We start from the raw sequence: 26,428 nt of genomic DNA on the forward strand, positions 1-26,428 counted from the left end.
ATTATGGTCGTTCTCGTGTCTCTCATTTGCTTCAATCAACCAAATTCGTTCACTCCAAAACATGCCCTTCCCATGCAACGAATCATTCCTCAATCCAAGTCATCTTCCATATTCCTCCACACTCATTCCTTTCATTCAATGCTGCCTATGACCAAATCCTCTCAAGACGTCACTTGTTGCGCGTAGGAAGTCTCGCAGTATATTGTCCCTCCTCTCAAACATGTTGTTACAAAGGTGGTTGGTTTTTTAATTCGAGGAAAGAAGGGAACAAATCCTCAAGTCGCGACATCCAAAGCAGTTGAAACATCGGTTCCAGTTGGAGCAAATGTTGGACATGCCTTAGAAAAGTGATCATCCAACGAACATATTGCCACTCCTTGATCAATTCCATCGGTTTCTGATCTTTTCGGACATTTGACGATTCTTGAAGGATCAGTTTGTGAAATTTCACATTTTTAAAAAAATACAACAACACCAACTTTCATGGCCACAACGATGAACACCACCACCCTTCGCACAGCCATAGTCTTGTTGTTGTTGCTAGTATTGCTTCTCGCAACAACCACAACCTCCATTCAAGCGCTTCTTCCTTCATCATCTTCCTCTTCATCGGAATCAACATTTAAAACAACACAAAAATTCGCAACCAACAACAACTTTGCATGTACCATTTGTAACATCCTCCTCACCATGATTGAAAATGAAATTCACAAAGAACAACCTCATTTAGATCAATTCGCTGAAAAACTTTGTCGTGTCATTCCCTCTCATTATTCTCAATATCAAATGTTGTGTGATTTGTTTCTGCAAAATGGTTTGGATTTGATTGTGAATTTATTGTTGAGAGAGTATACGGCGACGGAAATTTGTGTGGGATTGAAATTTGCGGAATGTCATGGTTGCATGTTGAGGAATGGTTCGAGTTTGGAAAGTAGGACAAGAAATTCCAATTTTGGAAGTGAACAAAGTTTTTGGAAAAACGAAAATATCAATCCATGTTTCAATTGCAACAAGAATTGGCAAATTTGAGAAAAAAACATGACAATGATGAAGGGTATGGAATCTACAAGAAAATGAATGCATGGACGAATTGGAAAGAATTACCAAATATAGTCAAGTCAAAATTTAATGACAATCCTCAACTATTGATCGAAAAACGAGCTCGTATCAAACATTCACTTCAAACCTGGATAGTTTCTCTCGTGATGGCTCGTAGAAAAGAAATGCAACAATCATCCTTCGATCCATTTCACACAAATGGATTTTCCGATTCTGTCACTCCAGCCAGTGACAAGGATCAAGATTTCTTCCCTGCAAATCACTTTTTAGTGAGAAATGCAGATTGGAGAGGAATGGACTGTGACGATTCAATCCAAATATTAAGCCAGGAATTTTCGATCAAAATCTCAACAACAAGGATATGAATTGTAATGGAATTTATGGAACAGAACCCAAAACAGGAAAAAGTTATGAAAGTTTATATTGCAATAATAACAACAACAACAACAGCAGTAGTGCAACACGACAGGTCATTATGTTTGGCGATTCTGCATCGAGTGGTTTTCATATTCCTCCTGAATATTTAGATGTGGATAACATGACCAATGTTGGATTTTTATTGGAAGATGAATTTGATTGGCCACAAAAATGTTGGTCCACTGGATGGGATATGAATAGTATTGGACAAGATGGATCGATTTATTTGAGAATGAGACAACGTGATTTGTGTATGCATCGGCAGTATCAAAATGTTGGACATAATGGAGGTGAGTGTGTGAGTTAGGGAATTTTTTTTTTCCTATTTTTTTTTTCATATTTTTTTTTTAATCAACGATTCATTGGAACTGGAATAATGGAACTGTGAACTTTGTTATTGGAATGAAATTTCATGACTGGTTGAAACTTTAAAAAATTATCATGATCAATATAAATGCTGCGAACAGGTAAAATTGAGAACTTTGCTGGTTATCAATTGGATGGTCTTTCCATGACTCCTCAATCTTTACCATTTATTGGATTTTTAGCTTATATTGGAAATGACGTGTGTAAAGACACTTTACAAGAAATGACCACTCCTCAACAATTTGAAGAACGTCTCATGAAGGGTTTGACTCTCCTCGATGCTCGTTCTCCACCCAACAGCAAATTGTTATTGATTGGACTCGTCGATGGAAGAATTTTATGGAATGAAATGCACAACAGAATTCATCCTCTTGGAGTGACCTATGAAGGTCTGTATCACTTTTTGACATGTTCAGGAGCAAATCCATGTCAAACTTGGTTGACTCCTGATGAAGCCACTCGAAATGCCACTTCTCAACGAGCATCAGAATTATCTCAAGTCGCAAACAAAATTTCACAAACTGTCAAATTGAAAAATATTGAATTGGGTTACATGGATTTCCCACTTCCTCAAATGCTTGAATATTGCAAACAACATCAAATTCCACCTTATTTATTGATTGAACCATTCGATGGTTTTCACACAAGCATTAATTTTGCTGACAAGATTGAGGCAGAAATTATTTGGAATTGGTTGAGTGCCAACAAACCACATTGGATTGTACCTGTGAATGGGTTTAATTCACAAATCCAACAAGTGTTTGGCAATCAAGGAGGTTTTTAAAAGACCTTAATGCTTATTTGTAAAAGGTTGTGCAACAGGTTTTTGATTTATAATATTTTGTTTAATGATCCCCAAAATGATAACTTTGTTGACGTCATGTCGTCATCAATATCGCAACCGTAATGACACATACGAACGAACAGTCATGTCGCCTCCTACGACAGGAATTGAGCAGCAGATGGTTCACGTGCACGTCCTCTTCTTCTCCTGAATACCTCACAGGAATTGGGAGACTTTCTCTTCGAATATTAATGCTTGTAACTTCCAATCGATTCTTGACATGTTCCAAAGACACAGAATCGTAGAGAGCACTCAACACACTATTCATATTGGTCATGGCATCTTGAACAGCCAATTGCAACGATCGATCTCTTGCCTTTTCAATTTCAGTATCATTGGCCACTAAATTCATACTATGGATTTGTGTCACTCCCAATTCCACTAATTTATCCAACACTGCACCAACACTTTCCAACGACTCACACTAAATTCAATGCTATTGGATGAACGAAATCCACTGCGTTGTGTCCTTTCCGTGCTTGCATGATATTCATACACTGGATATAATGTAATGGAAGAAGTTCTCAATTTAAAGACATGTTCCATTTGTTGTAATGTTTCCATAATTCGTGCAGAGGATGTTCCAACTTCTTGTTGAGCTTCAGAAGCAGTGGTCTTTTGTGCTTCAACAGAAATGTAGAAATCTGCTTGGGTGACTGCCACGGAGGTTTTACCAGTTCCTTGGACTACAATGGATGAATTGAATCGCCGAGTTGAGGGATGGAAGGAAAGAAAGGAAGTGACTTGTTGAGAGAAGGTGAAATGACAGAAAAGTAATAAGAGCAGTGCAATAGAGAATGGTAGTTTCATGAATGTTGTTGTTGTTGTTGTGGGTTCAATGGTTTTGTTTTTGTGAACAAATATCATTTTGAAAATTCCAAGTTTGACAAAAATTCAAAACCGTTTGTGGAAATGTTTGGATCAGGAAAACCTAAAATGGAAATTGTACTTGTACAGCCATTTTCACAGGGCTAGATCGAGATCTGTTTCTTCTTGTAAAAGCTGCAACCATCGACATTTCCTTCTTCTTCGAATTTTTGGCCCTTAAACGAAAAATATCATGTCAATATCTGACAATGATTTTTCCTCATAACAATCTGTGAGATGCTTTGTTAATTGCTTCTGGAGTGTCGTACCAGCAATCACAGCTCGTTGTTGAACGTAGCTAATATAACTCATGTGATCACTTCCTGTCACGTCTATTCGTTGTGTATTTGGAGAAATAGATCGAAAGAATTCTTTGTGCATTTCAATGGGAGAAGCATAATTTGATTGTCTTGAAACTGTGAGCAATAAATAATCTGAATGGTTGGAGTCGGTCAATGAAATCATAAATGACTGACTACCAGCTCCAATTGATTTCACAACATTGAATAATGTGCCGTTGTATTGATAAGGGAGTGTAATTTGAGTGAGTGATTTGTTTGATCCTCCTGAGCAAGTCGTAATAAAACCAAATTTTGAGTGTGTTAAGGAATAATAATTGATTGAAGGATTGTAACAATGTACGTATTCATAATGGCCAATATCGTATAACATTGCTTGTATATGAGCGAAAATACTTACCAGAAACAAAAACTGAACCACTTTTTGTCAAAAATATCACTCCATAATAATGACAAGCGACATCAATGGCTGGATCTGAATGTGTAATTTTCGCAAAACCCACACTTTCCTTAATTTCTTTCTGATCTCCAGTGTCTGATATGCCTAATTCACAAGTAGAATTATATCCACATACGTAAATGCGTCCACACTGAGTGAGAGCAACAATGTTATGATCTCCACAGGCAACTTTACAAAATTTTACATGTGGATTTTCTTCACAGAATGGATGGGGACTTGTTGCAGAAAAGGATCTTTTTTCACCGTATCCACATTCTCCAAATCCATTGGATCCTGTTTTTTTACAACATTACGCGTTAAATTGGAGATGATTATTTCATGGTCAAAAATAATATTCCATGATACTTACCTCCAACAATTAATCTTCCATGATTTGTCACCAATACTAAAGTATTAGCAGCACATGCCATATAAGTGATGAATTCATCTTTTCTAAGCGCATTCTCAATACCGCTCAACCAAAATTTTGGATTCTCGTTAGAGCTCAGATTGACCAATTCAGAGCAATAGGTTGACACATCCGTGTTACGTCCGATTTGCAAGCAGACAACAGATGATCGCTTTGGAATTTCGTAGCATTCCCCATTGGGTAGCTCATGAGTGGCATATCCCTCTCTCAACTTGTTCCAAAATTTACGTTACATCAATGGATTCATAAATTACATCCAAAGAACATTGTTTACTGAAGATACTCACATCAGGCATAACAATTCCATCAACAATCCGATCCACCAAAATAAAACATGCATCATACGAGGCTGCAACAAAATATGCTCGCTTCAATCCAATCTCAAGTCCATTACCATTCTTTTCTAACGGATCAAACATTAAACTTGATGAAGTGTTGTTGATCCAGTGTTTGAGTTGAGTGCAATATATTTCATGATCGGGATACGTTATTGCGTAGATATAATCTCTCCGAGCCAAGATTTTAATAAATCCAGATACACTCGGATTTTGTTGTGTTATGAATTCAATGAGTTGATGAGTAGTTTGTTCCCCTGAGGATGCGATGATTTGAGAGGAAGGAACAACTGTGTGTTTTGACATTTTTTAAAGTTGATCTTTCTTTAAATTGACTTTACAACAATTATCACTCGGGGGTTTTTAACTCTAGCAAAGATCTTGCCCCTTGTATGCATATTCTTAAATTTTTGTAAAGATTTACAGCTCCAGTTTAATGGCCTTGCGTTTACAAATATTTCGAATCGAATCTAATTGTTCAAGTGTCCAAACCGATGTGAATTGTTTGAGAATAATCTTGTCGAGTAGAATGGAACCTTCTGTGAGTAAATCTTTGACAGATTCACTCGAAATGACATGTCCATTTCCACTCAAATTGAGAATCTTCAAATGCTTATTATTTTTCAATTGTTGTAACACTCGAGTAAATACAGTGTGATCCATATATTTGGCACAATTTGAGAAATCCAAACATTTAAAGTACCACCTTCAAATTGATCCATAAATTCTTCTTGTTGTTCTCGAGTTTCAAAGAATGATTGTGCATCATCAAAGTAAACACTAAATACAATTTCAGCGCTGTCATAAGCAGATTGGCATAATTTCATTATTTCAATTAGAGATGCCAAACTATCTTCAACTTCAGAATCACCATCATCACCAGAGCTATATGTGGCAGCTGGAGTATTAGGACCATTAAGTGTCGTTGCAAAGACTTGTTGAATGGGACTTGGTGAAAAGAGCCTTCTTGGACTTTCTGTGTTTGATTGAACCAGACTTTGGACTCGTTGGATCCGTAACATTGGAAAGAAGAGGATTTCTTGAACTATTGGTGTTGTGACACATGAAATTCGTCGTGGACTGGCTTCAGTTTCTTGTTGTTGTGGTGGTGAACTGCGAAGAAGGGAACTTGCAAATGAGCCTTTTCGCGGTGGTGCTCGTTTTCGAGAGAAAATCATTTCAGCCACTTCATTTCCAAAGTTTTTTTCATATTTGGAACTCTTTGGAGTTCGTGCAGAGAGAGGAATTGTATTACTGTTCTCCAAATTACCTCCATTTTGTACATGAGGAGCAAGTGAAATTCTTCCTTGTTTTTCTAAATCTGCAGTATTCTTGTCTGTTTTAGAACCGTCATTAGATAGTGGCTCTACGTTTGTCATGGCATCATATTTGTGCGCGTGTAATTGGGTTCTATAATGATTGAATGATAGTTAATAATAACAATAATGGATAAATTGACAATTTATCTACCTTGAAGCTTGCATGGAGGTGTCAAAATGGTTCCTTATAGATCATCCTTTATCAACCTTGGATAGAAGACACACAACCATTTGGTTTCCAAGAAACCAAACTCGTGTTATTTAACACCTCAAAAACTTCATTCAATCCAAAAGGCAAAACCTCAATAAAGTTCGACTGTTCAGACGAACGCAGGAAAGATTTTGTATTTCAAGCCATGCCAGAGAGACAAAACCAGCAGAGCTCAGCTTGGAATTGCTGTTAGTGATTTCGAATTGTTCCCAAATACACTCCATAATAAAAGTATTCCATTCTTTCTTGATACAATTCCTCATCATACTCTGAAACATATCCAGATCTTTTGATTTCTTCTCGAAGTTTCACCATAAATTCGTGATCGTCTGTAATTTCTTTGGGTGTATATTGTAGAAGTGTGTTACCAACAAACTTTGCTGCTTTCAACAAGAATGATTTGTCACAAAATAATTTCTTTGAAATATAACGAAGACAATTGAGATCTCGTTTGATGACTTCCATCACAATTTCTTCGTCTATTTTCAATTCATCATCTGCGAATCTAATGGCGCCACACCTTTGTTTTACGGCTGTCAACACAACTTGTTTGTCTTTCTTCATCTCATTTGAAGCGTAATACAAATAATATCCATCTTGAGTTACTGAAGTCAAGACTATTTCTCGATCATTCCTCAACTCTTCTGATGCATATCCAAGAGCATATCCATTTTGATTCACAGCAGCCAACACCACTTGTTTGTCTCCTTTCAAATCTGAAGAGACAAATTGTAATGCCCTACCCTCTTGTTGAACAGCCATTAATGCAATTTCTTTGTCATTCTGCAAGTCGTTAGAAGCAAATGCCAACGAACGACCATGATTTCTAACTGCACTCAAAACTATATCACGATCACTTTTGAGTTCACTTGACACAAATTCAAGTAAAAGTCCAAATTCTTGAATGATCTTCATAATGATTTCTTTCGATGAATAATCAAAAGAGCATGAGGTTTCCAATTCATCTGGAAATATTAATTTGAGAGCTTGTAACATGAAATCTTGATTTTGAAGGAAATCTTTGGAAACGTATAGAAGTGCATTCTTATTTTGTTTGATTGCTTCTAATGCAACTGTTTCATACCAATCTGAATTTTGTGAGCTGTCATATTCGATACATTGCAATGCAGTTCCATTTTGTTTGACAGCAGTGAGCACAACTTCTTTGTCATTTCCCAGTTTATGGTGCCACTTAAGAGCCATTCCATTCTGTCTCACAACTTTTAACACGAATTCCCTGTCATCTTGAAGCGCTAGTGAAGCATATCTAAATGATACATCATTTTCCTTTGTGGCTGTCAATACCACTTCTTTATCATTGCGAAAATGTTTATCTGCAAACGGTAACTCTGAACCTTTTTGTTGAACCATTTTCAAAACAAAATCTCGATCTCGTTTTAATTGTGTGGATGCAAATTTCAATCCATATCCATACTTTTTGAAATGATTCAACACAAATTCATGATCATTCATAAACTCAACAGGAAAGAAGTTTTAAATTTTAATTCCCGATTCAAAAGCCATTTCTTTTTTCCTTCTTGTTGCCATGAGAATTTCTTTTTCAATAACAATTCTTCATTCCAAGTGTGTTCATAATTTTCATCATCATGATGAAATAAACAAGTTGAAAAATCAACAAGGATCATCCGAACATTTTCATCATCATTTATCCATGTTGGAGTTAATTTTTGTTTCTTGAATGACGACCCTGATGAGAGATTAGTTTGAAACTCGATGAACAGATCGTCTTTTTTCGCCATTTTTTTTGCATGCTTTGTTTTTGGAACTAAAGATGTCCCTGGTTTCACTGCAGTTGTGATAGAATCCGTTGGCTTTGTGCTGTTATTGGCTGTCTTTGAACCATCCATTGTTGTAGTCATTGGCTTGGTCACTCAATTTTTGGCAACAAAGGTTGGCTTGGCGAATGAACCTGAGTGAAAGAGCTATTTGGCTGCTATGTAATAGAAATAATTCCATGAATCTCTTTTAAATTTATCATCAACAGAGCCATAATTTTTTGTAGCTTGATATTTTTCGAGACCAAATTCAAAATGATTAGTTTTATCAGATATTTCGGTCTTTGGGGATCATCATCCTTAGGTTTTTTAACCTCCAACTTTGTAACAGCTCACAAAACTGTTCAAGTTTTTTTCGTCTATAAATCCCTTCATATGCAGTTTAAGGAATTCGATGGTGTGAAAAGGATATCCTCCAATAAGAATTTACTCGAGAAGAGACGAATTGAATTACAGGAGAAGGAACGAACTTGTAAGCTCAACAAAATCTTTCTCTCATCAAATTTATTGCTACCGGTTCGAAAATTAGTGATGAGGAAAAAAAGAAGCTTTTCATGATTCAAAACGATTTGAATATGACCATCTTGAATAATAACCACTCTTCTTTCGATGACTTTTTTAGTACAAACACTACAAGGAGTATATGCACGAGATTTTGTCCTTACTTGAGAAATAAAAAGGATGTGTTGAAAACAATCATTTAAATAATATTAAGAACGTCATTATTGATTTATCGAAAAAATTAATTTAAGGGTCTTCGTTTATTGGAACTATCTACATAAGCTTAATGTTTGTTATTGTTTTTGAGATGATTTTTAAACTTGGCCTTCTCATCCTCGTTCAAGCAGTAAATATTCAAGTTGAAGGTGTGAAGAGAAAAGTTGGTCAAGAGTGAAGAGAGGATATTTCTCGTGCCATCGGCAGAGAAAGATGTGCCCATAAGTTTAAGGCTCTGCAACTTCTTATTTTTCTCAAGCAAGTTACATAATTCTGGAAGTGAGCCGTCACCGATCAACGTATTGTTTGACATGTCTACTGATGTGATACGCTCGTTCTTAGTAAGTGCTGAGAAAATGGTCTTGGCAGACGCATCATCACATCCCTTGTTAGAAATATCCAAGCTCTTCAAGTGAGATGATATCTCAATCACTTCACCAACATCAATCAGCTGCTGACGATCCAGATCTTTAAAGTCACAATACACTGCTGAAAATTCTAGATCTGTTACAGAACCATCCTCAACGCTGTCAAGTAGATCTTCAAGTTCTTGGACAAATACGTACGACTTGGTTGAAGTGACGGACGAGGCTTCGCTCAACGCAGGTGACAATCCTTCCTCAATATTTGCTGTTGCGGAAGTGTGTGGCACAGTTGGTACTGTGTCTACTTGAATAGATGGCGGAGCACTCTTTGGGGTATTCTTGAGCTCTTGTTCGAGAGTATTGATTCGTTTCAAGAGTGTTTGCTTTTCTTGTTCAAAATCTGATTTGAGTTTTGATTCCTTGATGAAGGCATCCTTCAACATGTTTTTCGATTTTTCGTATAGTTCATTCATAGACGCAAGCTTGTTCTTTTCTTCTTCAAGATTCTCGACCTTCGATAACAACTCTTGCTTTTCTTTCTCGAAATTGGTTTTCAGATTGGACTGTGTTGTATATGCTTCCTTTAGCATGCTTTTCACTTTTTCGAGCTTTTCGTTCAATTCAGTCAACTCGATGGATTTTGCGTTGAGATTACCATTGATATTCTTGACCTCCTCTGACAGTTGTTGCTTCTCCTTTGAAAGTTTTTCTTTCGATTCGGTCAAGTGATCCAACTCTTTCTCTAAACGAACAACTTGTTGTTGACAGTGTTCGTGATCCTTCGTTTTAGATATCAATTCTATGGTGGTTGATATTACCTTCTCTTGCAACTGCTTATAAAGAGATTCTTGGTATTTGATTAGCTCTTCTTTTTCATGCAACGTGTGTCTTAATTCATTCATCGCATGTGCTAAGCTGTCCTTCTCTTTGGTCAACTCTTGAATTTGCTGTGTAGCAATGTTTGTGTGTTCCTCTAGCTCTTTGACAGTATCATGATGTTGACAAGTTAATTTCTCGTTTTCGTTTCTCGCACAATTCAATGATTCCTTCACAATTTGGAGTTCTTGAGACAATGATTCAACTTGATGTTCCAACTGGATTTTGGAATTTTCATGAGAGTTGTTTAACACTGTAGCGTGATCAAATTCTGATTCCTTGTTGTGCAAATTTTTCTTCAATGTTTCAATTTCTATCTGTTGTTTCTCAATTTGTGTCAAGAATTCTTGTTGTTGTTTGTGTAAAGTCTTCTCCATATCAACAAGGGCCTGTTCGAGGAGGTTTGATCTTGTTGTGGCTTCGGAGAGCATTTCTGTCAAACTTTCAATCTCTTTCTCTTTCTTCTCTAACTGATCTTTCTGATACCTTTCACTCATGGACAGTAATTGCGGAATCAGGGTAGTTTGTTGGTGAATTTCTTTAAGAAGCGAATCATGTTCCATTTGTTTCATCTTGGACATGTTGAGTAAATGCGGTAACAAAGTTGGTCCTTGTTGTCTTGTCATGACATGTGAAGGAAAAGGTATCGAGCTACTGTTCTGTTGATATTGTGGTTCTTGTGAGGAGTTAATATGTTCTTGCGATGACATGGATAACTGTTTTTGTACCACTTGCTTTGTTGTCAACCAAAGAAAAACATCAAATTCTTGAAGTGGTTTCAACAGCTGTTTCACATAATCCAGATCCAACTTTAATGTCGGATCCTTATTCATTCGATGAATCATTTCATTTAAACATTCTTTACAATATTGCAAAGTACAAGCAAGCATGAAAGAATTTTCATGTTTAGTTGGTGTTGTTGTTGTTGGTACGGATGTCAATGGAGAATTTGTGTTTTCTGCTTGTGTGGAATATACAGAAAGAAAATCAATGTTCTGAGTGTGTGAGAGAAAATTAGTGATCAATGAAATGGCTTCGGTTGAATTTTCAGTATGATGTAATCTTGAAAGAATGAGACAAATAACGTGAGCGTTGAGGTTGGAACGTACGATCATGACGATGGCTCGTTGAGTATTTTTTTTATGGTCTTTGTTCAAATTCTTGTGTTGGTATTCTTTTGACACTTGACAGCAGCTCATTGTTGAATTTCACAGCTTTGAAAAATGAATTAGGGTGACTGTTGTTTGGACGTGTGTTTGTTGCAACACAAGTGAAAATTCCAAACAAATCTTCTCGGTTTGAGATACTTTGAAGTCCTTGTATTCTTTTGGCGAGTTGCATGCATTTTGAAACACAGTTTGTTAATATTGATTGGTGGTTCACGCTCCACCAACCATGGCCACACCAATCAAAACTGCCCTCCAGTTCGGAGTTATCTTTTCATTCTCCACAAATTCTTGGAAGAAAACCTCAACTGAGCTTTCATCATCTTTAAAAAATGCTTGGAGGTGGTTTCTCTCTGTTGGTGAATGGCCAGCCGGTCAAGTTACGAGGTGCGTTCGGAGGTAACCACAATGGCAATCAACCCTATGCTGGAAGGAGACCCTCGTTCCGTGCCATGTGCAATCCTTACGGAAATGTTTATTTCATCATGGTGTTGAGTATTATTATTTGGATCCTTGTTCTTTCTCAAATCATTTGTGAGTTCTTTGTTTATCCCGATGGAGATGTGTTTGTAAAAATCATGCCTAGAGCGTTTATATATCCCATCTTGTTGGTCTGTTTGATTTTCTACATTCCGAGCATATTTATGAGTCCCACTTATAGTTACTTGACCAATTTTAATGTGAATCAAAAGATTCATGAAATTGTACAGAAAACCATTAGAGATAAGCCTATTATTGAATTGCATGTTTCCTGTTATCACTATGAAACGAGGTATGTTTTTTTTATTAGGATTATTACATGTGCATGATCATGTGTATGATGTATGAAAATTATTGCATGAAAATTATTATTTCTGTGAATCTCATTGGACTCTTAACTCTAGAACTCATACCACGACAGATGCTCATGGAAAACTAAAAACTGAAACACGATCTGTGAGAGTAACCACCCATACAGATTCCAAACAAATGCCATTCGAGTTTCATAGAGATTTTTCACCTCCATTTGCGTAAGTTGTTGTTATTCCCATACTCGAGTAGCATTGTATATTTGACACTTTCATGACTTTTTTCAATAACTTTTGGTAATAAATTACCACCAGTGTTAAGGAAACATCAAAATCATTTATTAAATTAGACATGGATCAAAGGGTGTTTGTTACTGATGAAGAAACCAAGAAAATTCTCGATGAAGAACGTGTTGCCATCTATGTTGCAAACAGAAATCGTGACACACACATGGACTATGCAGAATTTTGGGGAACTGGTAGGTTGTTAATGTCACAATTTTCTACAAAATTGAGTAATAATATTATTGAACTATGGTACACTTGTTGCAACGCTTTACGGAATGACAGAGGATTTTGAAAGCTCCCTTCTCACACCCAATCCAAAATCGAAAATTCCAAAAATTGCCACTCCCTTCTGGTATCAATTTTTCTGTCTCTTTTTCCTCGGATGGGCCTATACGTTGTGGTTCAATAATATTTGTGACACTCAAGAATATACATTCATTAAGGAATTGTCCTATTATCCCTTCAGTGATGGTCAAGTGGACAATAATGTTGATCCTAACATGTACATGGGAGGTGCTTACGGATTCCAATCGTTCGGAGGCCCCAACACATTTTGTCGAACGTTTAACACGAGCGATCAGTTGAAAGATTTCCCAACGAATATGTTTACTTCGCCTCAACCAATGCCATCCTTTCAACCCAACAACCTCAACAACCTCAACAACAACCTTCATTTGGTCAACCTTCTACCTCCATGATGACCTCACCTTATTATCAAGCATCGTCGTCGCAACCTTACCATAATAATAATTATTACATCACCAATAACGCCAACACTGCCAATCAAAATCCATTCCTCCCATCCAATCAAAGAACAAGCTTAAATTTACCTCCACATATTGGCGATGTTTCCTTTCATCATGGCTCTGATACTGAACCACTCGTTCCAAATTACAATTCGAGAGGGTACGTGCCACCTCAACTCTGAGGTGTGTTATTGCATTGTTGATGTTCAATAACGAGCCAATTTTTGTCATGATCCCATTCACAAATAAAGAACAAGTCCATCCCGCCTCACAAACACGTTACATGAAAAAGTTTCAGTGAGAAATGTGACATTCCGTTACATTTTTAAAGTTTTTTGTCCTCTTTCGGGATTCTCTCTATTCTTAAAAAAAAACCTCACAACAACAGATACCTTTCCAATCCCTGTGCGTTCCTTGTTGCATTTTGTGTTTCACTAGTCAGCAGTAGTACAATAATCCAACAGATTCACATTATAAAACATACATTCATCATAGAGCTTTTTGTATTTTAATAGCGAGAATCCTCTTCCCAATCCTTCTTGTATTGTCCTTCTTCCGAATCCTTCCCAAATCATCATCATGCCTTCTCAAAAGAATCATCCAGAAGCACCAACCATTACATTACCAGCCTCCTTGTTATTGAATTCATCACTCTCTTCTCGTATTTCATCGAGCTCTACCAACCAAAAACCAAACACTGCCAACTCCTCTACGATGAACACCACCAAATCAACAACAACAACTGTATCATCGTTTGGTTCTTCCAAAGTTTTGGCAGGCACTACTAATACTTCTCCTCAATTCTTTTCATCTTCTACTTCAACAACAACAACAACAACAGCATTGGCTCCATCACGTAAAATTCATCTCGTAACCTTGGAAGAGAAACAACGAGACCAAAAGCAGCAGCAATTCTCTTCTTCTATTCTTCCAACCACCACTCGTTCCGATCTCTCGGAACCAAAAGTACCTTCTTCCTCAATGAATGGCAAGAAAAAGAAGAAGAAACAACAACCAAATTCCGTACAAAAGAATGATCTGCAATTACCTCAAACAACGCCTCCTCCTGTTCCCTCCATTTCTACTTGCCATCTCAATTCCTCAACTCCCCAAAAAAGGAAAACCTCATCTTCATCATCGCCTAATATTCATCCTCAACAACCGCAACAACCCACTCTTTCACCCATGATTGAATTTGAGGAAGATGGAATTTTAGAAGATCGAGCTTCTGTCTTGACCAATAGTGCTCGTTCCAGAGCTCCCAGCCATACATTAACTCTTTCTCCAAGAAGTGCCTCTACTTTGAGTTCGGCATCTTCCGATGATGGAATGATGACACGTGGACATACAATGATTCAGAGCTATGAAGAAGATGGTCACGACGATGAAGATGAATTGATGAATGGATCGAATCGATCAAGTAAGACATTGAAAAAAACAAATCAACGTTTGAAGAAACGAGTTCAAAGTTTAACTGCAGAACATGCTGAGGCTCTTCAAAAATTGACATTGTTACAGGAGGAATTGAATACATTGAAGCAGTCGTATGAAACCGAGTTGAGCAAAACCAAGCACATGTCACAAGTCATTATTGGCGATTTGAAAACTCGAAATGACAATCTGAAAGAAAAACTCAAAAAGCAGAAAGAGGAATTGGAACATTTAGAAAATTCTGTTATTACTCCATTGCGAACTTCTTTTGAGAGCAAGAAATTGGAATTTGAAAATGTGATTGTCACTCTCAAGGATCAATTGCAAAATTTGAGTGCAGCCGAGGAACGAAAATATCAGGAAATACTGACTGAACAGGAAACTGATTTCACGACAAAGATGGAATTGTTAAAGAAGGAACATGAACAAACCCTTCAGCGACAACATCAATTGAAGATTGAGTTGGAAGCCATAGTCACAAGAAGAACGGAAGAAATAATCTCCCTCAAACTCACCATCGAGTCCACTCAACAATTGTTGACTCACACAAGGACCAATTACGAGACTCAGATCGAAAAACTCACAACTCAATTCAAGACAAGAGAGGACGAGTTATTACATCTTCTCAAGCTCAAAGAGGAAGAAAATCAAAGACTGTTACAAGAAAATGCGCTACTTCGAGACAAGCTCAAAGAGAAACCTCAGTTCTCTCATGCAAGCAACAATGATAATGACATGGTTAAGAAGTTTGCAAATCTCATTCCAAAACAATACCCAGGTTCTTCTTTAAAATCTGTGAGGTCGTCACAACCCTCCACTGCAATGGCTAGCTCAATTTTACAATTTTTACAAGGTAAACGATGTGTACAGTTGTAAATAAATGGAAAATGATCAAAATTTAAGTGTATTTAAGCAAGTTTAACTTTAAACAACAGCGCTACTCGTTCTACAAATTGCATAAACCTCTCTCAACTGCAAACTACAACGAATTCAGAATGGAAGGACGAGAAATAAACTCAATAAGTCCTTGTCAGTGCTTACTACAATTTAAAGTAACGCTACTCTTCTGAGATGGCACTTCCCAAACTGGCTCCATTGTAACATTTATCCATTCTTTCTCGATACAATTCATCACTGTATGCCAAAACATATCCATTGCATTTGAGAGCTTCCAAAACAAGTTCTGGGTCTTTCTTCAATTCTTTGCTTGCAAACTGTAATGCATTTCCATTGTTCTTCACCGCTTCTAACATGATTTCCTTATCACAACAAGCATAACTAGATCCCACTATTTCAAGACTGTTGAGTTGGACAATGTTTAACATAAATTCTTTGTCATTGGCAAGTTCTTTTGGTGTGTTTGCTAATCGCAGAATATTTCTACATCCAAGTTTGACAGCATCCAATAAGAATTGTTTGTCACACATAAGTTTCTCAGAAACATATCTCAACGCAAAATTGTCTTGTCGGATAGCTTCCCAAACAATTTCTGGATCGCTTCTCATCACCTCATCAACATGCTGCAGAGCCTGACCGTCTTTTCGTACAGCTGCCAATACCATTTCTTTGTCCATCTTCACATCGTTTGATGCGTATTGAATAGCATCACCATGACATCGTATGGCTTCCATGACCACATCTCTGTCACCTTTCAAATCATTTGATGCATACATTAGTGCGTGTCTCTTTTCATGAACAGCATGTAATATAAAGGTTTTGTCTCGCTTTAGATCGTCAGAAATGTGGGCCATTGCAGATCCATCTCTTTTGATAGCCATTAATGAAATTTCTTGGTCATTCTTCAACTCCTTTGAGGCATAAGCAAATGCCATGCCATTGTTGCTGACTGCCTTTAACAATATCTCGATCGCTCCTCAATGCTTTCGACATGTACTTGAGTAAAAATCCAAATTCTTGAACGATTCGTATCATTATTTCTTTTGTTGAATAATCAAACACCTGCAAATGTTCAAATTCTGGAAATATTAATTTTACAGCTTGCAGCATGAACTCTGGATTTTGGATTAAATCATGTGATACAGCTTCCAATGTATTTTTGTTTTGTTTGATTGCTTCAAAAATCGTTTCCCAATCTGTGTTATGGAATGAAAATAGACTCCAAGCATTAATTAACGACGTATTGTGTTTCAAAGCAGCTAACAAAAGCTCTTTGTCTTTTTTGAGCGTTGGGGAAGCATAGCTCAACACTTCTCCGTTGTGTCCACAGATTGCTTCCAATATAAATTCACGGTCGTCGCGAAGAGCGAATGAGGCAAAACGAAAAGCATGTGGCTGTTTCTTTATCGCTGTCAATACTATTTCTCTATCATTTTGAAGAGTGAAAGGTGTAAACTGCAATTGTGATCCATGACACTGAACTACTTTCAATATAAATTCTCTGTCTTGTTTTAATTGTGTTTGTGCAAAGGCCAATCCATAACCATACTTTTGAATATGATTGAACACAAATTTCGGGTCATTCATAAATTCTACAGGAAAGAAATGTTCAAATCTCAATTCTCGATGTTCAAGCCATTTCTTCTTTCCTTGCTGCTGCAAAGTGAATTTGGTTTTCAATAATAATTCCCATTTACGTAAATGATCATCATGATTATCCGAAAAATCTGCAAGGATCACCTTTTCGTATTCATCATGATGGAATGATCGTGGACATATTTTTTGTTTCTTTGTGTTTGTTGATGATGAATGTGTTATTCCGATCTCTTCCAAAGCATGATCACTAATGAAATCATTCCAAATTTCATTCGTTTTCGTCTTTGGATTGAAATCGGAATGAATGAGACTGTACTCTCGTTTGGACATTTTTTTTCAATAGCTGTTGTAAAATACAAATTACCAATTTGGAATTTTGGATCAACTCATGAATTCCATTTCACAACCATACTTATACTTGTTGCCCAAGTATGCATCATGATAACATTGCTCCATTCTTGCTTGATACCATTCATCACTGTACTCAACACAGAACCATTGCATTTCAACTCTGCATAAACAACTGTTAAATCCTTTTGTAATAGAGGTACCTTAACACATTTACATGATTCTTTACTGCCTCCAACATGATTTCTTTGGTAATTACTGGATTGGCTTTGTGTGCATGTTCAAAAATTATTGTTCCATGATCTTTTCCAATTTCTTACCAGTCCTTTTCTGTAATAAACATTGTTGTCTTAACGTGTTCATTCAATCCATCTCGTACAACTTGTTCATATCTTGTTCCATGAGTTCTAGAGAGGAATTTGTTACTATCTTTCTGTATATGGCCTTAATGAGCTTCGGGATCATAATGATGATCCTTCTCTTACTTCAAACAAATACACACAGCTATAACAACAACCCACACAAATGAAACGAGAAATGACGGTTATGAGGGATGAAGATCATCTTGCTTCATGTACGCCACAACAGCAAGGTTAAAATAATTTTGAAAAGTCCTATTTGGAAGTATTGACCCGCTATTCATTTCTTGTTGAACAGTGTATCATGTTGTACCAATCCTGGACATGGTGTTGTGCAAGATGTTTTGTTTATGTGTTGCACGTTGATAAAAAATGAAGCTTTGCGGATTTCAGCGGTGTGCCACTTGCTCGGGATGGTCTTTGAACAATTTAATTTAATGTGCACAACATGTGATCATCCTATTTAGAAATAGTCCATGATCTTCATGGAAAGGTTTTGGATCTGAATTTAAAGAAGGAAATGAATGTAATCGTGTCGTGGCTGGACATAATGATTTATTTGTAACGTCAAAATAATTGTCTGGAAGCGGCATCTCATCAAAACGCAATCATTGTGCCTAGTACGCAACGACAAACAGCAGCAAATCATGCCTGATCAACAATTAATTTCGACCAAGTGTGATCATCATGGCATGGAACAATCCAATAAGATGGAAAGCAATAACTCTTCTCCGCGAAATACAGTCTACAACATGCAATATGAAGAAAGATTGGCGCTGACAGCCCTTCCTCCCTTCTTTACACCCATCCGACTGCAGGATCACTCATCTTCTATCATTAATTACGACAGAGAAAGATTCATGATAGTCACTTGTAAATATAACCCCCAATATTATTCAGGATGCGCCTCGTTACCACTGGAAGAGAATGTGGTGTATTGCGTCAAAGTATCCTTAAACATGCAGTCAACTAGTCAATTAATGAAAGACGCTGAAGTATCAAAATATTTGAATAATTCTCTTGAAGACAAACAAGTGATTCCAAAGCTGTACGCATACCTCAGTGATTACTTGATACTTGTCAGAGAATTTGTGAACGCAAAAAACCTTAGATTTTTGATCGACAATTCCTTACCGTTATCTGACAAACCATCAACAGAGAATTTGCAACGAATACTCGATTATGCCATCAGGATATGCTATGCAATTGACCAAATTCATGCACAACGAGTGTTTCATGGTGGTATTAGACCCGAAAACATAATCTGTGATGAAAGAAATGTAAAATTAATAGACTTGGGCCATAGCGACTTTCTACCTCTGGATAGTCCGTTTGTGTACACAGATAAACCAATTGGTTCAGGATTGTACATGTCGCCTGAAGCTACTGGGCGTTTACCAAAACCGCTTGGTTTTCATTGTGACATTTACAGTTTTGGTTTTGTATTATTTGAAATGATTGCAGGAGAGCATCCTTTCAATCGCAATAACATGTCCAATGCTGATTTAATGTACTACCATATCACACAACAACCGGAATTATTGTATAATAATTTATTGAGACGAAACATGTTAAGCAGTACCAATTCATTGTGTTCACAAGCCGTTTACGCTATGTCTCTTGTCATTTCCAAAATGATTCGAAAGGCTATTGAGAAAAGGTATGCAAGTATTCAGGGCGTGATGAAAGATTTAGACTATATTTTGAAATGCCTTCACAATAATTCAGAGTCTAGTTTACAAAACTTTGTGCCAGGAGAGCAAGATATCCAAACGTCGATCAACATTCCTTATAAAGTGTTTGGTAGAGATGAATTATTACAACAAATGAATGCGGTATTAACCGAAACTATGGGCTCTAAGTTTCCTAATGTAATTTTATTAAGAGGACACAGTGGGATCGGTAAGTAGAGATGAAAAAGCAAGATTGATTGCTCACATACCCTACTGTTTGCAGGAAAATCATGTTTAGTTCGAGAGTTCAGAATCAGATGCGGGCAAGAATTGGCTTATTATGAAGCAAAATATGACCAACACCATAACGTTCCTTTTGCGTTAAATCAAGTCTGTAGTTCGATGATTAATTCAATTTTAGGAGAACCAGAAGACATAATTTCAAACTTTCGAAAACAATTAACCTCAGTATTGGGATCTATGCAAATTGAAATGCTGTGTGAGTCAATACCCAACATGAACGCAATATTTTCCTCATTCGAAAAAGGGACACATACTCTACAATGCAAGCAGCATGATGAGGCCATGCGAATGTATTGTCAGTCAGGTATGATGTTGTTGTTGAAATTTGTAATGCTATCGATCATGCAATTTTTTTGAATCTATATAGTTATTTACCTGTTACAAGTTTTCAGTCAAAGAAAAAACCAGCTTTTATGTATTTTCTTAGATGACCTGCAATGGACGGATTATGAAAATCTGAAACTATTGAAAGAGATGATTGGATTAGGAAGCTGTGAAACCTTTCCATTTCTATTGATAGGCGCCTTTCGAGATAATGAAGTTTATACGAGTAATAGCATGCATCCCTTACCGTTTTTCATTGAGTCCATACGATCTCAAGCCCACATCATCGAGATTGAGGTTAAAGAGTTAACACCAGATGCATGTAATTTATTAGTGGCAGAGTCACTGAGCAGACCTCAACAAGAAACCAAACGACTGACACAAATATTGCTTTCAAAAACTCAAGGCAATCCTTTCTTCTTGAAACAGTTATTAGTGTCCTTGTTTAAAGAAGGAATAATATTTTTCAGCAGAACTTTGAAAATGATGTCCTGGAAGCTAGGAGAGATTGAAAAGAAATCAGTTACTCAGAATGTACTCGATTATTTATTGCTGAAGCTTGATCAAATTCAACCAATAACAAGAACACTGTTGGGCTATGCATCATGTATTGGAAACAGATTTTCTTTTGCCGAATTAAGAGACTTGTTGAATATCAAAAGAAAAGCACCATATTCTATTTTAGATGTAAAAGAAATGATTGGAGAGGCAATCACAGAAGGATGGGTTGCATATTTGGATTCTAACAATTTGCATTTTACACATGACAGGCTCCAACAAGCAGCAAATAAGATATTTCCACCTGAGGCCAACAACACAGTTCACTACACGTTTGGTAAATATTTGTTGAGAAGAGCAACAGCCAACAATGGAGACATTGCATTGGATGAACATATTTTTGATATTGTTGTTCACTTAAATCACAGATCACATGATGACAAAATTCTAGGACATGTCGACAAGAGAAGACATCTATTGAGTTTAAACAAAACCGCTGCCAAAAAGGCCATCAATAGTGGCGCCGTAGAGCAAGCTCAGAGTTTTGTCGACACTGCATGGACATTGCTACAACAAGAAACAAACATATGGGAAGAGCCTTTTTATAATACCGCTTTCGAACTCTTAATTGAGAAGGGAAATTGTGCTTTTGCAAGCGATATTGAATCTGGTTTGTCCATATTCAACATTGCAATTCTAAAATCCAAAACCAGACTTCATCTCTATGAAGCTTGTTATCATTCCATTCTGGCATATCTTGCACTTGGAAAATATGAATGTGTGTATGAAGTCCTGAAAAACAAGATATTCCCGTCGAACGACGAGCTCAAATTTTTAACTTACACTTCTGAAGTCGACCAATTGAAGAGCTGGATGGACATCAAGATGACAAGGATGACAAATCAGTTACTTCAAAACCTCACTAAACAAGATATTATGCAATTACCAGATTTGAAAGACGAAGAACAGATTTACCTGATCAACATTCTGGTAATGAGCTCCCCAGGTGTATTTAATACAAGAACAAGAAGCAGCAAGTACGTTTATATGGTCCTTTTAATGATTGCTGCAGAAATCATTCTTCAACAGGGTTTATGCCTAACAGCCCCACATGCCCTTGGTTGTTTTGCATGGTATTGCAATACTTTTTGGTTTCTCCCAAGTGTGAACATACTAATTGATGCTGCTATTGAAATATCTCGAAACAGATATAAGAATTCGCAGCAACTAGCTTTATGTTTGGAAAGGAAGTTAGTGAGCTATTTCATATTTCCAAACATTAACGGGATTGAAGCGTGGAATCTTGCTGAGGAAGCATTTCTATTAGCCATCAAATCAAACAAGTACCAAGCCTTATTTTCCATAGTATGGTGCCCATTTTAACATTTCTTTTATGCCGACAGTGATATAACCACCTCTATTCTTTGGAGCAAAAGAGTAGTAGATATTTTCAAGCAAATGGGTAATTTGATGCTTCTAGATGCTAGTAATATGGTATTAGAGATGAAACGAGTAGCATGTGGAGAAAGCGAACACTTTTCCCCAGTTTATACCTGTGATGTAACGAGTTACCATTCCTTTAGGCATGTACATTTTACATGTCAAGGAATTTCCTATTTTCTTCAACAAAACATTTTGGAGGCGTTCAATAGCTTTGAACAATCCAACGAATATCTGGAGGATTCGTTTGGTTTGTGTAGCGCATGGATGAACGCTTTGTTCAAAGGATTGACAGCGTGTGAATACAAAAAACGTCTCTTGAAGCAGGACGAGGCTGTGTCTTCCACCTTGATTGAGCGGTGTGACAAGATGATTGAAGACTCTTTATCTATTTTGAAACGGGTCTCCAAATCAAATCCATTAATATTTCAATGCTCATACGAATTGATTAAGGCAGAGAGTTTGAGCTGCAGACAAAAATGGGATTTACTAACCACCAACAAAATTGTCTCGACATTTAATCGATGCCTCAAGCATGCAATACAAGAACGTAACCAATTCATTGTGAAATTGGCTCATTGGAAAATCGGTGAGCTCTATAAGGAACTTGATATGGAAGACTGGATTTCTGGTAAACACTTCTCAGAAGCTTTTGATCTATTCAATGAAATGGGAGTCACAGTACTTGCAGATTATATTTGGGAAAATTACAAATTGCAGATTGAGGCCTATCATCAACAAACTACCTCTTTCCAAATCAGTCATGAGGTCTCTGCTTGTACAAAGGATCATCTGGCATCATCAAACATATCACCATGCGACAGTGACATTGAAACCATTGCTGAATCGAACGAATTAGATTTCAAGGAAATCTTCATATCGATTCTACCTCTCATTTGTGAACATACAGCTGCCACCAGGTGTTGCTTGTTGTTGAAAAGAAACTCAACACTATTTTTTGATGCCGAATTTAATACTGTTCTTGATTCAGGTGGAAATACTAATCTACAACTCGTTGAAAACACACCACTCAACGGACCAATGTCACATTTTTTACCTGTCAAGATGATTTATCGAACCCTTAGAACCAAGAGGGAACAAATGTTAGATCCACATGAACACCTTACAGAGAACAACTATTATCAAGAGCATGAAATTGCCTCCGCATTGTGTCTTCCAATCATTCGGGATAGAATTGCCGTTGGCTGCATTTATTTAGAACACAAAGAAATGCAAGGCGTGTTTTGTCCTGAAAAAATTAGCGCAGCTAAATTAATTATTTCCATTAGTATCGATAATGCAGCAACTTTCACATCCATTAACAAGTCATATTCTCGGTTTATTCCATCTGAATTTTTATCACTTCTTGGAAAGAGTCATGTCACAAAAGTAAATGCAGGAGATGCTGTCAATCGACCACTTACTGTCGTATTCGCAGGTATTTATGACTTGACAGAATTAATAGAAAGATTGTCTGCAAAGGACATTTTTCAATTTATGAATAAGCTTTTTTTGAAGGTACGTATTATTTTCATGTGAATACACATATGCACATATATACGTCTCATCAGATTGCTCCAATTATATCCAAACATCGAGGATTTATTGACAAAATAGGTATGTTATTCAGTCATGAACATGTTGTTGTCAACGAAACATCACTGAAGGTGATGGAATAATGGCTTTATTTCTAGAACCACAGTTAGCAGTGAACGCTTCGTTAGAAATGATTTCCCAATTGGATAGCTTTAATAGAGATCATCTTTTCAATATCAACATAGGGATTGGAATTTGTAATGGAATGGTGAGTGTTGGAACGGTTGGTTATCAACAAAGATTGGACATTACAGTCATTTCAGATACCGCAAATATTTCTTCACGATTACAGTCTCTAACTCGGTCTTTCAAGTCTCGAATTTTAGTCACAGAGAGCGTCATCAATTCCATTCAGTTGTCATCAGACCATGGTTGTGCCACCTATCTTGGAAAATTTCTGTTAAAAGGAAAACATGTGGCCACTGATGTGTACGACATTAAGGGAACACAATGGCCGAATTATGTTTTTGATGAGAATGTTCAGCATGGCTTGTCCCACATGGTTCTCTCATTTCAACTCAAAGATTTTGAAGAGTGTTCGAAAATAGCCACACAACTCGTACTTTATGGAAATCCAGTAGTCGTTGCCAAAGCTCAGAAATATTTGTGTGCATGTACACTTTATTCAGCAACAACCCTGCCTGAAAATTGGTCAGGAGAAATTCGATTAAGCAAAGAGGGAGAACCATACCCCATGTAAACACGTGATGAGTCACATTATTATATCCTTGCATATCATCCAGAAACCTCATTCAACCTTCGTACGTTGATGATGAATGATATTGCCCTTATCAACAGGTCCCATTTACGTAAATGATCATCATGATTATCCGAAAAATCTGCAAGGATCACCTTTTCGTATTCATCATGATGGAATGATCGTGGACATATTTTTTGTTTCTTTGTGTTTGTTGATGATGAACGTATTATTCCGATCCCTTCCTCACCATGAGCACTTTCATTCCAAATTTCATTCGTTTTCGTCTTTGGATTGAAATTGGAATGAATGAGACTGTACTCTCGTTTGGACATTTTTAAATAATTATTGTAATGCTTCGGTATCTGTATCTTTCTGTAATTCTTGACATGCATAACTCAATTCATATCATCACATGTCACAGCTTTAAGCATAATACGAGGAACTACAGGTTATGATTACTTCCGTTCAGAATTGCATTTAACAGGGCTTCCATATGCTTCCTCAATTGTTGAAATAAAATTGCATCCATGCAAGCTTGTATTTGTCAATTAGACTGTTTAAAGTATTAATTGTTTTACTTTTTCCCATGGGAATTCTTCTCTTCCAAAGTGTCCATATGTGGCTGTTTTCAAATAGATGGGCCTTCTCAAATCCAATTCCTTAATCATGTTATAGGGTGTGAAATCGAAATTTTTCTTAACAATGCTCAAAATATCAGCATCTGACCTTCCATCTTGTGCGGTTCCATAGGTAGTGACATAAATGGAAAGAGGTTCTTTGAGTGAGATGGCAAATGACACCTGAACGAGACATCTCTTTGCCAAACCTGCAGCCACAACTGACTTGGCCACAAATCTTGCATAGTACGAAGCGGATCTATCAACCTTGGTAGGATCTTTACCAGAGAAGGCACCGCCACCATGAGCACCCCATCCTCCATACGTATCGACAATGATCTTTCTTCCTGTCAATCCAGCATCACCCATTGGACCACCAATGACAAATCTTCCTGATGGATTAATGTGATAAATTGTTTTTTCATCCAAATATTGTGCAGGAATGGTTGGCTCAATGACATGCTTTTTGATTTGTTCCACAATTTCATTATTTGTTACTAATTCGTCGTGTTGTGTGGAAAGGACAATTGTGTGAACTCTCTTTGGAATCAGCTCATTGCTGTCAGCAGTCAAAATATATTCGACAGTCACTTGTGTCTTTCCATCTGGACGCAACCATCTGAGAATTCCCTTCTTTCTAACCTCGGCAAGTCGTTCAGCCAATCGACTTGCCAATACGTGTGAAAGTGGCATCAGCTCCCTAGTTTCATTACAAGCAAAACCGAACATCATGCCCTGATCGCCAGCTCCCAAATCCTGATCCTCCTTCAAACATTGGGAAATATCCACAGATTGTTGTTCTATGGCCACCAAAACATTACACGTCTTGTAATCAAAACCTTGAGAACTGTCATCATATCCTATGGATTTAATGGTATTTCGGACAATTTGTTGGTAGTCTGGATTGGCCTTTGTGGTAATCTCTCCAAACACCAAAACCATACCAGTCTTGGTACACGCTTCACAAGCCACTTTGCTCATTGGATCGACTGTCAAACATGCATCGAGTATGGCATCCGAAACTTGGTCGCACAATTTGTCAGGATGACCTTCTGTGACTGATTCTGAAGTGAAAAGGATGCTGTTGGGTTGCATTTTTTGGAGTTGCAGGCTGTTTGCGAGCTCTCTCTAATTATTTGTTTTGGGTTTTAATTTTGTTGCACTTTAAAATTTGACAAATTTGGTCTTCAATGAAAAGTTTGTAAAAAAACAAAGGAGTATCCGTTAAAGGATGAAATGGAAAGTGTTTCTCCGTTACCCTGTCCATGAGTCGAAAGATCGAAACAATCATGCCAGAGAGCAGCACCTTACTTATGCC

General features: G+C 37.1%; 12 protein-coding genes across 12 annotated transcripts; 4 read left to right on the forward strand and 8 right to left on the reverse strand.

The window, feature by feature from the left end:
- Positions 1-995: 995 nt before the first annotated feature.
- Positions 996-2,626, forward strand: C9374_005905 (uncharacterized protein; the record flags this gene model as incomplete). The annotated part of the gene is made up of 3 exons (XM_044695707.1): positions 996-1,328; positions 1,385-1,766; positions 1,944-2,626. The coding sequence occupies 3 exons, from the start codon at positions 996-998 to the stop codon at positions 2,624-2,626; spliced, it is 1,398 nt and encodes a 465-aa protein (XP_044547792.1).
- Positions 2,627-2,720: 94 nt separating this feature from the next.
- On the reverse strand, positions 2,721-3,496 carry C9374_005906 (uncharacterized protein; the record flags this gene model as incomplete). The annotated part of the gene is made up of 2 exons (XM_044695708.1): positions 2,721-3,039; positions 3,093-3,496. 2 exons carry the CDS (start codon positions 3,494-3,496, stop codon positions 2,721-2,723), a joined length of 723 nt encoding a protein of 240 aa, XP_044547793.1.
- Positions 3,497-3,730: 234 nt separating this feature from the next.
- C9374_005907 (uncharacterized protein) lies at positions 3,731-5,362 on the reverse strand (the record flags this gene model as incomplete). The annotated part of the gene is made up of 4 exons (XM_044695709.1): positions 3,731-4,119; positions 4,253-4,585; positions 4,662-4,932; positions 5,009-5,362. The coding sequence occupies 4 exons, from the start codon at positions 5,360-5,362 to the stop codon at positions 3,731-3,733; spliced, it is 1,347 nt and encodes a 448-aa protein (XP_044547794.1).
- Positions 5,363-5,679: 317 nt separating this feature from the next.
- On the reverse strand, positions 5,680-6,540 carry C9374_005908 (uncharacterized protein; the record flags this gene model as incomplete). The annotated part of the gene is made up of 2 exons (XM_044695710.1): positions 5,680-6,466; positions 6,527-6,540. The coding sequence occupies 2 exons, from the start codon at positions 6,538-6,540 to the stop codon at positions 5,680-5,682; spliced, it is 801 nt and encodes a 266-aa protein (XP_044547795.1).
- Positions 6,541-6,775: 235 nt separating this feature from the next.
- On the reverse strand, positions 6,776-8,059 carry C9374_005909 (uncharacterized protein; the record flags this gene model as incomplete). The annotated part of the gene is made up of 1 exon (XM_044695711.1): positions 6,776-8,059. The coding sequence occupies one exon, from the start codon at positions 8,057-8,059 to the stop codon at positions 6,776-6,778; it is 1,284 nt and encodes a 427-aa protein (XP_044547796.1).
- A 1,107-nt stretch (positions 8,060-9,166) lies between these two features.
- On the reverse strand, positions 9,167-11,455 carry C9374_005910 (uncharacterized protein; the record flags this gene model as incomplete). Its single annotated transcript, XM_044695713.1, has 1 exon — positions 9,167-11,455. One exon carries the CDS (start codon positions 11,453-11,455, stop codon positions 9,167-9,169), a length of 2,289 nt encoding a protein of 762 aa, XP_044547797.1.
- A 383-nt stretch (positions 11,456-11,838) lies between these two features.
- Positions 11,839-13,510, forward strand: C9374_005911 (uncharacterized protein; the record flags this gene model as incomplete). Its single annotated transcript, XM_044695714.1, has 5 exons — positions 11,839-12,278; positions 12,391-12,516; positions 12,610-12,773; positions 12,865-13,095; positions 13,164-13,510. The coding sequence occupies 5 exons, from the start codon at positions 11,839-11,841 to the stop codon at positions 13,508-13,510; spliced, it is 1,308 nt and encodes a 435-aa protein (XP_044547798.1).
- Positions 13,511-13,907: 397 nt separating this feature from the next.
- C9374_005912 (uncharacterized protein) lies at positions 13,908-15,635 on the forward strand (the record flags this gene model as incomplete). The annotated part of the gene is made up of 1 exon (XM_044695715.1): positions 13,908-15,635. One exon carries the CDS (start codon positions 13,908-13,910, stop codon positions 15,633-15,635), a length of 1,728 nt encoding a protein of 575 aa, XP_044547799.1.
- Positions 15,636-15,817: 182 nt separating this feature from the next.
- On the reverse strand, positions 15,818-16,537 carry C9374_005913 (uncharacterized protein; the record flags this gene model as incomplete). Its single annotated transcript, XM_044695716.1, has 1 exon — positions 15,818-16,537. One exon carries the CDS (start codon positions 16,535-16,537, stop codon positions 15,818-15,820), a length of 720 nt encoding a protein of 239 aa, XP_044547800.1.
- Positions 16,538-16,553: 16 nt separating this feature from the next.
- On the reverse strand, positions 16,554-17,582 carry C9374_005914 (uncharacterized protein; the record flags this gene model as incomplete). Its single annotated transcript, XM_044695717.1, has 1 exon — positions 16,554-17,582. The coding sequence occupies one exon, from the start codon at positions 17,580-17,582 to the stop codon at positions 16,554-16,556; it is 1,029 nt and encodes a 342-aa protein (XP_044547801.1).
- Positions 17,583-18,606: 1,024 nt separating this feature from the next.
- On the forward strand, positions 18,607-24,493 carry C9374_005915 (uncharacterized protein; the record flags this gene model as incomplete). The annotated part of the gene is made up of 6 exons (XM_044695718.1): positions 18,607-19,861; positions 19,916-20,239; positions 20,303-22,007; positions 22,161-23,715; positions 23,769-23,814; positions 23,865-24,493. 6 exons carry the CDS (start codon positions 18,607-18,609, stop codon positions 24,491-24,493), a joined length of 5,514 nt encoding a protein of 1,837 aa, XP_044547802.1.
- Positions 24,494-25,050: 557 nt separating this feature from the next.
- C9374_005916 (uncharacterized protein) lies at positions 25,051-26,205 on the reverse strand (the record flags this gene model as incomplete). The annotated part of the gene is made up of 1 exon (XM_044695719.1): positions 25,051-26,205. The coding sequence occupies one exon, from the start codon at positions 26,203-26,205 to the stop codon at positions 25,051-25,053; it is 1,155 nt and encodes a 384-aa protein (XP_044547803.1).
- Positions 26,206-26,428: the final 223 nt, after the last annotated feature.

The sequence above is a fragment of the Naegleria lovaniensis genome (genome assembly GCF_003324165.1).
Source record: "Naegleria lovaniensis strain ATCC 30569 chromosome Unknown tig025, whole genome shotgun sequence".
In the NCBI taxonomy this organism is placed as follows: Eukaryota; Heterolobosea; class Eutetramitea; order Acrasida; family Naegleriidae; genus Naegleria; species Naegleria lovaniensis.